At 49.5% G+C, this 10,368-nt stretch overlaps 1 protein-coding gene across 2 annotated transcripts; it reads right to left on the minus strand.

Moving 5' to 3' along the window:
- Positions 1-92: 92 nt before the first annotated feature.
- Positions 93-10,366, minus strand: ANXA9 (annexin A9). 2 transcript variants are annotated; one of them, XM_058160236.1, is made up of 12 exons: positions 6,427-10,366; positions 6,073-6,169; positions 5,560-5,756; positions 4,957-5,070; positions 4,137-4,221; positions 3,451-3,530; positions 2,948-3,007; positions 2,730-2,829; positions 2,419-2,514; positions 1,785-1,843; positions 1,159-1,281; positions 93-763 (listed from the first exon to the last, which is right to left on the minus strand). In XM_058160236.1, exons 1-12 carry the CDS (start codon positions 6,466-6,468, stop codon positions 701-703), a joined length of 1,116 nt encoding a protein of 371 aa, XP_058016219.1. In that variant the 5' UTR covers positions 6,469-10,366; the 3' UTR covers positions 93-700. The 2 variants fall into 2 exon arrangements, with proteins under 2 accessions (XP_058016219.1, XP_058016220.1); XM_058160237.1 differs by having other exon boundaries at positions 93-1,281; positions 5,560-5,654; positions 6,427-6,690.
- Between the last annotated feature and the right edge of the window lie 2 nt (positions 10,367-10,368).

Here is a 10,368-nt window from a genome sequence, read left to right on the forward strand (position 1 = left end):
ATGGTGGTTTCGTTTTATTTTTACAAGCAACGGTTCAGTTCCCGGGAAGGGGAGGCCCAGAGTTTTTTTGAGGGGGGGAGGGGGGAAAGAGGAAGGATGTGCGGGGTTGCACAGGCACATGGGGTGGGGCTGTGGCTGATGGGTTGGGGGGTCCCTTGAGGGGAGGATATGGGGCTGAAGGAAGAAGAAGTGGAGCTGTTGAGGTGGAATGTAAAATTAAGCCTTTTTTTCTAGAAATCTAAGCCCCCCCTCCCTAAAATGCCATCGGACCGAAGTTGTATCTACTCCAGGGTCTGATTTCCTAAACCGGCCAGTGAGAAGCCCGTCGGCAATTCTCTGGCAGCTAGTCAGAGGTAGATTGCTCCTGATGCTGGAGGCTCTATTGGTCTTCGCTGCTTGCTATCCCCTGCTTTTAAACTTTTGACCCGCGTTTTGTTGTAAAAACCTGGCAAAACTTGGCAGGTCTCTACATTCTCCCCCCCCCCAAAAAAAAAACCCTGCAAAGCATCAGAAGAATTTGGGCTGGGAGAGAGAGACAGAAACCTGTCCAACCGGTCAGGCTGAATTCTGCAGCTGCCTTCCGGCGGCTCCTTTTTTTGCAACTTCATGAGGCAGCAGCAGCTTCGCTGGAAGGAAAAGCTGGAGGGTTTTCAAGATAGACTGCCTCTGGACGGGGAGGATCCTCGGCCGGCAGCGTGTCTCACAGATCTTCCGCCTTGCACAAGCCGAGGAAAGCTGCCTGGTGTTCGCCTTGCGTTTCTGCCTGAGGGGTGGGAGGGGCAAGGAGGAGAAAGGTTTGGGGCAACCCCAGCGGGAAATAAAGGGGCGCTTAATTCCCATGGGTGGGGGGCATTTTCTGTATCTTCTGGATACTTTTGCAGTGAAGGTACTTCTGCTGGCCCCCAAACTTTTAACTTGCAGATAGACTGCTCCTACAGACAGAGGTTCTGTTCCTGGTGAGCGGGGCAATATAGGGAATGGACAAGGCCGCATAAAATTGGCCAAGAAGCTTCAGGCCAGCCTACCTTGCAAGAACGTCGTGAAAATAAATTGGAGGGAATCCTGGCTGGGTGGGGGGTCCCCGGGGGCCTGTGGCTGCCACTTGGGGTCTCTTAACATGCCCTTGAAACACGTCCCCAATACTACCCAATGCTTTACCTTAATGAAGGAGTAGAGCGAGATCCCATAGCGCCTCTTGAACTCAGTGCGGATGCTCAGGAGGTCGGTCTCGCTGCGAGAGATCATGATTCGGACAGCCGTCCGGGGGTTACTTCCTGCATCCTGGAATAAAACGACAAATCGCCTTTGGAAAGTTGTAAACCACCCAGAATGGCTGTGAAACGAGACCAGGCAGCCAATCAATTGAATAAAAATAATTTAAAAAGCTGGAAAGCTTTGCAAATCAGGAATCGAACTCGCTTCTTTGCCCCACTCATGGACAAGACGGTGCGTGTTTTAATACCTTCCATTGTCCCCAAGCCAGACTGTGAAAAAGGACTACAGAGTCCATCTCTGCCCTTCTCTTTCACTTCAGAAGAAAGCTTATGGGCTTTCATTTGGGGAAGGGGGCTTGTTGGGGGGGTGGCCAGTCAGCGGGGCCTCATTTCCTCCAGAGGAGACCCTCCTGCACTGTCTGGAGCAGCTCAGCTGGTTTCCTGTGCGAATCACAGCCAGGAAGCAGAACGCCAAAGACGGGCACATCTTGGGGGGTTCAGGGTAGACCCATTGGGCTAAGAGGGGGTGGGATTTAGGAAGGGGCGGGCACCAAAAGGAGAGACTCTCACCGTAATGGCTGAGTGGAGCTTGGTGGCAAAATATAGCGGTGTGTTTCTCAGGAGGGAAACTGCAAGAAAGATTTTTTTTAAAAAATTACAATTATTTTTCCTGTTGTTCTGCTCCCTTCCTATTTCTGGGCTGAAATGCTGTAGGGAAGTGAGCTGCGCAAGTTGGATTTCTGCCTGGCAAAGCACTAGAGACGGGAAGGAAGGCTGGCCAAGCAGAACAGATCTGGTTTAAAACTTGCTTATCGGCTTGCAAAATTCCCAAACTCAAATTTAGGCTAAATGTTTCTTGCTCGGCTCGTTTGGGAGAAGGAAGAGGAGGAAGAAGCGGATTTAAGCGGCCTTCCAACCCTCTCTTAGCTCGGAGACAAAGTCCCGTAAAAGCCATGTTGAAATAGGATCAAGAGGACTAGCAACTTGGGATTTTTAGAAGCAACGAAAATGAAGATTCGCGGATCTTATTCTGGGTATTCACAGCGCAGGCTGTGCAAAACAAGACACAACGAAGGTTGAGAGTGCTCCTGAACATGTACAGAAAGCTCTGCTGGGACTCTAGCCTCATACCCCCCCTCCCCAATCTAATCCATATTAAAAAAAGGGGGGGCTCTCAAATTCTCTGCATCTGGGGTCCGCCTACCCAGCGTTAAACCCGCTTCCCGGAAGTTTCCTTGGAAACGTTTCTCCATAATTTCCTCAACTGAGATTCCGGTCATCTCCTGGTACCAGCTGAACACTGGAAGAAAGGCAAGGAAAAAATTATCGTGGGTGGTGGGGGGAAGACTGCCCCCTTTGTGCCTTGGAACTGCCAGGTTTTCTTTAGCTTTGGAACAGGGACTCTGCCAGGGTTGCAGCGGGCAGCCTCCCTAGCCCGGCTTGGCCTAGACCATTAGCACGTTTGGGGATGCCAGCCTGGTGAAACGCAGCCACCTGGCCCGGGGTTGCCCTTGCCTCTCCTCAAGTGTTCGGGGCTGCGTTGAGACAGGATCCGGATCCACTCGCTCTCCTCCAGGAGTCCAGCGTCCCCACCGTTGGTTGCGTCAGCCAGGGCCTGGGGGCAGTGGAAGAGAAAGTCTGGGTGTTTGGGGGGGATGCTGGAAATGGGTCCCGAGAGGGGCCCCAGCGCGGAGGGGACTCTGAAGGGAAGCACCCTGACATCCCCGTCTCACTTTTGAATCTTGCCGTATCAAGACGTAATCGATCGTCCCCGAGTAGCATTCCCGCTGGCCCTGCGGAGAAGGACGGCGTGAAAAAGTCAGCTGTGAGGGTTTGCTGCAAAATAGACATTATTTTCCTAAACGATGCCAGGCGCTGATTGGGCCAAACAGTTTGGGCTTAAAAAGGATAAACTGGAGAGCGTTGAATGTTAGGGAAGCACCCCACATTCCTTGGGTTCGTATAAAGGGACCCTGTATTGTGTATTGCATTGCATTGTATTGCATTGACAGCTTTATAAAGTAAAGTTATGTTATGTTATGTTGGGTTAGGGTTAGTATGTTATGTTAATTTTATTTTATACTTTTATAAATTGTTTGTTATGTGATATTATATTATTTTTATTTATTTTACTTTATAGTGTTATAAAATATATTACATTGTAATGTTATATTTTTTTATCTTATTTGATATTCTTATTTTATTCATTTTATTTTATCTTAATTTTATTTATTACCTTGATCAGGGCGAGAAGAAGGTCTCTAAAGCCGCCGGTGGTACCACAAGCGATGTCCTTTTCCAAGTCTGATTTGAAATCTGAACAAATGGAAGAAGCCAGAAGGACGGAGTTTTAGCTCTCCACACCCAAGCAAGGAGAGGAGGGATACGTGTGTTTCCTTTCCTGAGAAAATGCTCCGAGGTAGACTGCTCTTGCCCAAGGGGGCTCTGCAGTAAGCTCAGGAAAGAGACATTCTTGAGCGTCTCATAGATTTTATGGGTTGTGTATGGTTAATGGAATTATCCTTTCTGAAACTCTATGGCCAGGCATTATTACGTTTTTCTTAATCTACATCAGGGGTGTCCAACTTTGGCCACTTTAAGAGGTGTAGACTTCCACTCCCAGAATTCCCCAGGCAGCACAGCTGGATGTGCTGGGAATTGAAGTCCACAAGTCTTCAAATAGCCGTAGTTGGACATCCCTGGTCTATATGAATGCTCAACGAAGTAAAACAAACAAAACACTAAAAGTCAAAGCTCAGGATCGTATCATGTTGCGGGGAGTTCCGCAGGCATGAAAAGGAGGGCAGCTCCAGCTTCCCTTGGTTTTCCAAGTTTATCAGGTCACTTTCTCTCCTAGCAACTCCCTTCTCTTATTTCTCTACCTTTTTAAGAACAAGCAGATAAGTTTAATTTTTTTTTTACCCTGTTTATAATAAGCCAGCATTTCCTGAAGCTGTTTTGCAGGTCGAGTGGAGGTGATTTCAATCAGGGTTTCCACCTCCAGACCCTGGAAAGGAAACGGGACCCAGGTTAGGAAACAGCACTGATCGACTTTGTAAGGTGTGTGTGTGTGCATGTCTGTGTGCAGGTTTTTTTTTGAAAATTGAAATGAGGAACTCAGAATGAGGAACTTGGAAGTCAGAAGTTGGAAATCGAAAATCATACATCGAAAATTTCAAAAATTGAAAATTAAAAATTTCAAAAATTGAAAATCAAAATGAGGAACTTGGAAGTCAGAAGTCGAAAATCAAAAATCAAAAATTTCAAAAATCAAAAATCGAAAATCGAAAGTCCATTCTGTCCAGGGTTTTTAGTTTTTAATCTTCCTTGGGTTGATTACAATACGCGTCTCAAAACTGGTTGTGTCTTCGCAAACTCCTGTATTTATTTATTAATTTATTAAATCATTGCATTAAATCATTAAATTAAATTACCATGCATAGAAAGTGCCTTTAAAAAGGGCTGGAATTTTTTTAAAAAAACAACAACAATCTAACTCCTCCCCTTTTTAAAATGGAGAAAAAACTTTTTAAAAATGGTTGTTTCTGAAAGTTTGTTGGGAGGGGGAGAAGAGAGACCTCAAGATCTGAGTCCCCCCCCCCAACCAATTCACTCCACGCTCCTTTGAAAATCAGATGTACAACCTGCTCCACTTTGTGTTAAAAACTGGGGGGTGGGGTGTTGGTTGGTTGTGGGGAGGTTCCTTGGCAGAAACGGGGTGCCCCTCTTTGGAAAGGGATACCTGCAATCCTGCCTGGATTTCGTGGGCATCGTACTGAGCCGCAGGACGCAGCAAACCCCTGATAATGGTCTCAAACTGGCTGGGGACCACGGCCTCCAGGGTTTTCAGCAGGCCCTAAAAAGAGAGAGAAGACTAAGAGAAATTTGGGGAGACCTCAGCCCCCCAGTAGAGCAGAGACCCTCAGCTCAGGGGTGAAATCCAGCAGGTTCTGGAGAACCGGTAGTGGAAATTTTGAGTAGTTTGGAGAACCGGCAAATACTACCTCTGGCCGGCCCCAGAGTGGGGAGGGAATGGGGATTTCGGGGTATCCTTCCCCTGCCACGCCCACCAAGCCACGCCCACAGAACCGGTAGTAAAAAAATTTGAATTTCACCACTGCCTCAGCCAAACGTATCATGGCCGAGATATATTGATTTAGTTTTAACGGAACCCATCGTTTGCTGGCTCTGCCCTAAAAAATAAAACGGCTCTGGAAAGTCTTCAAGGGCTGTTCTCTACAATAGCACGTCGCAGTAGTCTAAGTCGCCCATTTTTTTCCTTTCCAGGAAGGCCACAAATTCCCTCCCACCCACCCAGCCCAAAAAAATCCCTTCCTGGCCTAACCTGTTGGGTGAATTTGAAGAAGGCTTCCGCAATTTGCTGCCGATGCTCGCTGCTCCGACTGGTCAGCAGGTCAAGGACGGCTCCGCAGTCCACACCTTTGGGGAGACCCGGGGGCCCCAGTTTCAGCCGAGGCCTCCAAACCAGAAGTTTGCAAACTCTGCTCCGGGCCCTCGAGTTAGCTGTGCTCCCGGAAGAGTCTGCATATGCAATTCGTCTATATATCAAAAGCCTCATTATCATAATGATTTTCTCACGCTTATGCTGGGGTTAAATGGATGCCTCCCGTCACCGTATTCCTCTGGACGGATGACCTCCAACCGTCCGTCCACTTTCTTTTTAGGGTTACACGGGCCCTTATCTAGATGTTCCAACTCTACGATAGATATTTGTCGGATCCGATGGGATGGTTGAACTGTGTCCTGGGTTCGAAAGCCTGTGGCGAGTGCAAGTCCCACCTCGCAGGGTGGTTCTACAGATGCAGGCAAGGGGGAAGGGAAGGGGTGGGGGGGTTACCTTTGCCACTGATGGCTTCGAAGAAAGTCTGAGCATCTTTGGCTGCATCAAAATTCAGGTGAGGTCGGATCGTTCCCAAGGTGCCCCATATGGCTGTCTAGGGGGGAAAAGACACTGCAGTTTGGACCCTGCAAAGCTCACGGAAGCAAGTGTTTAGAGTCCCTTTACTCTCTTCATTGGCATGGTGGGTTGGAAGATTCCTTCGGTTGCAAACAATGGGATCTGGATGACCAGCTGAGCCAAGGGGCCTTTTCCATCCATCCCCTCCTCCTTAGGGCTGCAGCACTTTGCAAAGGCCTCAAAATACTCCGCGGTTGCTTTCTAGAAAAGAAGTTAGGTTCGGTGGCACCTCACCTTTTCCGCAAGCGGCAACTGCTCCAAAATTTCGTCGGCCATGGATCGCTGCTCCAGCCAGTTCCTTGCACGCTTGCCAAGCTGTGAAGGGTGTGTGTGTGTGTGGGGGGGGAAACCCACTTAGGTAGCCCCCCAGCACGTCCTCTCTGGCCGCTGCAGAGAAGCGAATTTCCAAGGGCCAGAAACCCCCAGCAGGCCTCCTGCAAATCTCAAGTTCAAGCTAAAATAAGGGGGGGGGGCTGGAGGCAATACAGGTAAGGAGTTACTCTAGGAAAGGTCCTTGGGGGGGGGAGGTGCAGCAGCCGAGGGGTTCCGAATTTGAGGAAGGGGGGGAGAAAAGAGGGGTGCTCAAGAGGAAAAAGAAATTCCAGTTTTAGGCAGAAACCCACAGGAGGGGCTGCAAAGGGATATGGAGAAACGCACCTTGAGGTCTTCCAAGTCTCAGGGTTGCTTGAAAACGACCCCCCCAAGAAGCCCCTTCTGACCTACCCCGTCCACACTTTCCCTCCTCCCCAGGAACAAGAGAGCTGCCCGGCTCCAAAGACCTTCGGCCCGAAAGGACTCTCTCTAGCCGGGCGCTCCACCGGAGGAGCTGCTGTTGCTTCTTCCTCTTCCTCTTCCTCCTCTGCCCCCAAAGGCGGCGGGGCGGGGGTGGCAGCGGCTCTGGCTCCCCCCCAGAGCGGCTGGGCAGCCAACCAGCGCTGGGGCAGCCTCGGAAAAACCAGTCTGGGCTGTCGCTTCTGCAACCGGGCTGCCGAGTGTCGCCGGTTCGGCGGCTTCTTCGCCGCTGTGGGGCGTCCGGGAAAAGCCGGGCGGCCACGCGAGACCGACGACGCCCGGGGTGCGTGTGTGTTGAAGCCCCACCAGACCGCAGGGACACGCAGGGACCCTCGAGTCAGGCCGGGTGGTCGCCAGAAGGGCCCTTTCCCCGAAGACCCTCCCTGGCAAGGATGCTTCGCTCTTTGGCGACGTTAACAGGCGCTCCCCTGAAATCGCGTCTTGGAACACGCTTCTTCTCTTCCGAGCCTCTTTTGGTGGACTGGAACTCAGCACCTTTGGTCACTTTCATTCCCCCTAGAAAGGGTTCCCCCCCCCACCAGTTCCGCTAGGAGAAGGGAAGATGGGCATCCGGCGAATGGGGCACTTGGAGACCCCATTTCCCTGAGAAAGCCTGCATCGTTTCTGGAAGGTGACCTGCCTGGCAAGGAGAACAGCCACGAGGCAGCAGCCTTTCCCACGCGCTCGCTTCCAGCCCAGCCTCTCGAGCGCCGTCAGAAGGCGGGACCCTGAGAAGGACTCGCGGGTTCCAGCTTGGGGTGAAGTCCTGACTCAGGTCTTCAAATTCTCCGGGGGCCCCGCGTGCAAAATCAGACTAGCAACTTTGGAGAGTCTCGTTGCACAGGACGAGTGGTTTCCCTGCGCAAAATGCTGGTCAGGAGAGAGAAATTCTCTTTTTCTGTGTGCGTGTGAGATGCTTCTTGGGATGAAAGAGCTGCTCTTTGTGGCTTTCTGGATTGATTAAAAATTCGTGCTTGGAGCGATTCCCTTCCTTTTGGAGGATTGGGGAGAAATCGCCTGCGTGGGGGGGTGGGAAGACAAATATCGCTTCTAAAATCTTCCTTTGCTGCGAGTTTCCTAACAATTTAAAACCCAGTTTTTTGCCCTGGACAGTTAAAAAAGGAAAAAAAAGAGCGAGGAGGTTTTGCTGTTAGGTTTCCCGCTAGGGGGCGCTGTTGACCTCTCTTCTGGGGGCGCAGTGGCTGGCTGAGCCACCAGAGGGCACCACCTCCCTGCCTTTCATCCAGGTAGTCAGTCTTTCTCCACTTTGAGAGCTCTCACCTAGATGGGAAACAATTCGGGTTTTTCTTTAAAGCATGTTTTTAATAAGACCAACGCGGGGTGAGGGGCTGGGGCTAATTCATTAACTCCTTAAGCAGAGCCTCCTGTCCAGGAGCAGTCTTCCTTCGATGACAAACCAAGCAAGAACAGCCCTGCCCCTGGGCCCAGCTTGGCAGGAATATCCCGTTGGCCTTTCTTTTGTCAACTCCTCCAGGAAAATCAATGAAATTGACAGCTCACACAAAGGAAAAATCTTGACTGGCCTCTGAGCTGGCCCGGTGGCATTTCCGGCTGGAATTCCTGAACACAGATGGTGGAATTCCTCCTACCTGCCACCAGCAAAAATGGGACCGGCGATTGGGATGACCCGGAAAAGAGAAGGCACCTTCACCCTGCAGATCTCAGCCTGTTCAGACTTTTATTTCTGTACTGCAAATCCCTCCGGTTAGAAAATGATGCTCAGAGGACTTCCATTAAGGAAGCTGAACAGCTGCGCTTGCTAGTTTCTTTTTCCACTGGAATCATTAAAATTTCCTTTTCCTTGGTGGACTCTCGGCCTGCTTTCTCCGGTTGCTGCAAGAATCGTGCAGGTTCTTCCTTGAGCGGATTCCTGGGGATTTTACCGCAGAGGATTATTAAGGATTGGTCAAGGTGTTTCCTTGGGGAAGTGCAGGGTGTGGCATTTAATTGGTCAGCCTCCGCATGTCTGTTATCTCCAACGTTGAACGGAGTGTTTCCAAACACAACCACAGCGGTAATCAGTTTTTAATTAACCCAGGTGACTAAATAAGTCTGGAGAGACAACGACACATCCACGGGACAGGGATTAAACTTGTTTGTAATCCAAGTTGGCTTTTGTGGAATCTTAATTCTGACAGGACCAGAATACAATTGCTCTCTCCTGTTTAAACAAGCCATGAAATTATGCCCCGATTCCAGCCTTTTATCTGTCATTCTTGGCGTCTTGATAATTTATTGGGCTTTATTTTTATGAAGACGCTGCCCTTCCAGACTGATTTACCAAAGAACAGGACTTTTAAAAAGCCCGAAGTATAATCCCATTAAAAAGAGTTATCAAAAAATATGCAAGTGGGTTTATTTTATTTATAAAGTGCAATTACCGGCAAAGGAGTTTGCTTTTATCTTGAATAGTCTTTTAACTATTTTCAAGAGAATATAATTATCCTCCAAGAAATTTCAGCCTTCAAGTGTGAAAAAGGTTCATATTTTAAGCAGGATGAATGAGGCCGGGAGAAAAAACCCAAAAGTTCTTATAATTGTATTTGGGATCTGCAGAACTGGGCCTATTTTTCCAAGAAGTGTTTCAGAAACATTGGGAAAAAAGGGAAAAAGCAGTGGTTTTTTGTTTTTGTTTTTTCCAGTGGGAAAAATACACCCACCCCACCCCAAAGCTCATAAAACCAAAACCCTGCCCTATGTAAATAGGATAGGAAGCTTGCAGAGAGGCCTGTAAGGATCCTAGCAGGGGAAAACCGAAATATATTTTAAATCTTTGGCTGCTATGCTGGATGTTTGTAAGGGTCTCTGCTGCAATGTCTTCTCCGTTTTATTTTAAACATAGATTTGGGGGACAGAGTAGGGGGTCCAGACAGCTTCAGAGAGAGACTCTCCGCTTGGCTGAAAGATCCAGCTTATTCCTGCTTCCCAGGTGGACAAACCTCGTTGGTTGGGGTTCAGCAAAGGATGCTGGCAGAGGAGGGGGGCACTGCTTCCGATTCCCCCTCCCCTTTCAAAAGGAGACAGGGCTGAAATGGGGGACCTCCCCCCCCACTCTGTCAAGTTTTCCTAACTCCTGGCCAGTTCCAGCAAACGGTTCTAGAAGTAGGATAAATGAGTCCAACAAATAAACTTTTCCCGGTAATCGCCTCTTTTGTGCACCCCCATTTTTCAGTGCATTCCTGATTGGGGGGGGAGGGAGGGAGGGCATCCCCCATTTCAACCTTGCCCCCAAAGCCGCTCTTAAGGAAAAGTTCTCTTTTTAGAGGAAGGGGCTTTCCACCGCCCCCATGGTCCAGCAGCCCAGATTCCCCTTCTCCCCCCCCGCCCCCCTTCCTTTCTGGCCCGTTGGTGAGAAGTCACGTC

Source organism: Ahaetulla prasina, chromosome 17 (assembly GCF_028640845.1).
Source record: "Ahaetulla prasina isolate Xishuangbanna chromosome 17, ASM2864084v1, whole genome shotgun sequence".
Classification (NCBI taxonomy): domain Eukaryota; kingdom Metazoa; phylum Chordata; class Lepidosauria; order Squamata; family Colubridae; genus Ahaetulla; species Ahaetulla prasina.

Bases quoted from the DNA above. Each gene is read 5' to 3' on its own strand.
- ANXA9 (XM_058160236.1), bottom strand. From the start codon at position 6,468: ATGGCCGACGAAATTTTGGAGCAGTTGCCGCTTGCGGAAAAG. The intron at 4,222-4,956 runs GTATCCCTTTCC...TTTCCTTTCCAG, and splicing joins AAATCCAGGCAGGATTGCAG to GGTCTGGAGGTGGAAACCCT. The intron at 1,844-2,418 runs GTAGGCGGACCC...TCTTTCTTGCAG, and splicing joins GGAAGCGGGTTTAACGCTGG to TTTCCCTCCTGAGAAACACA.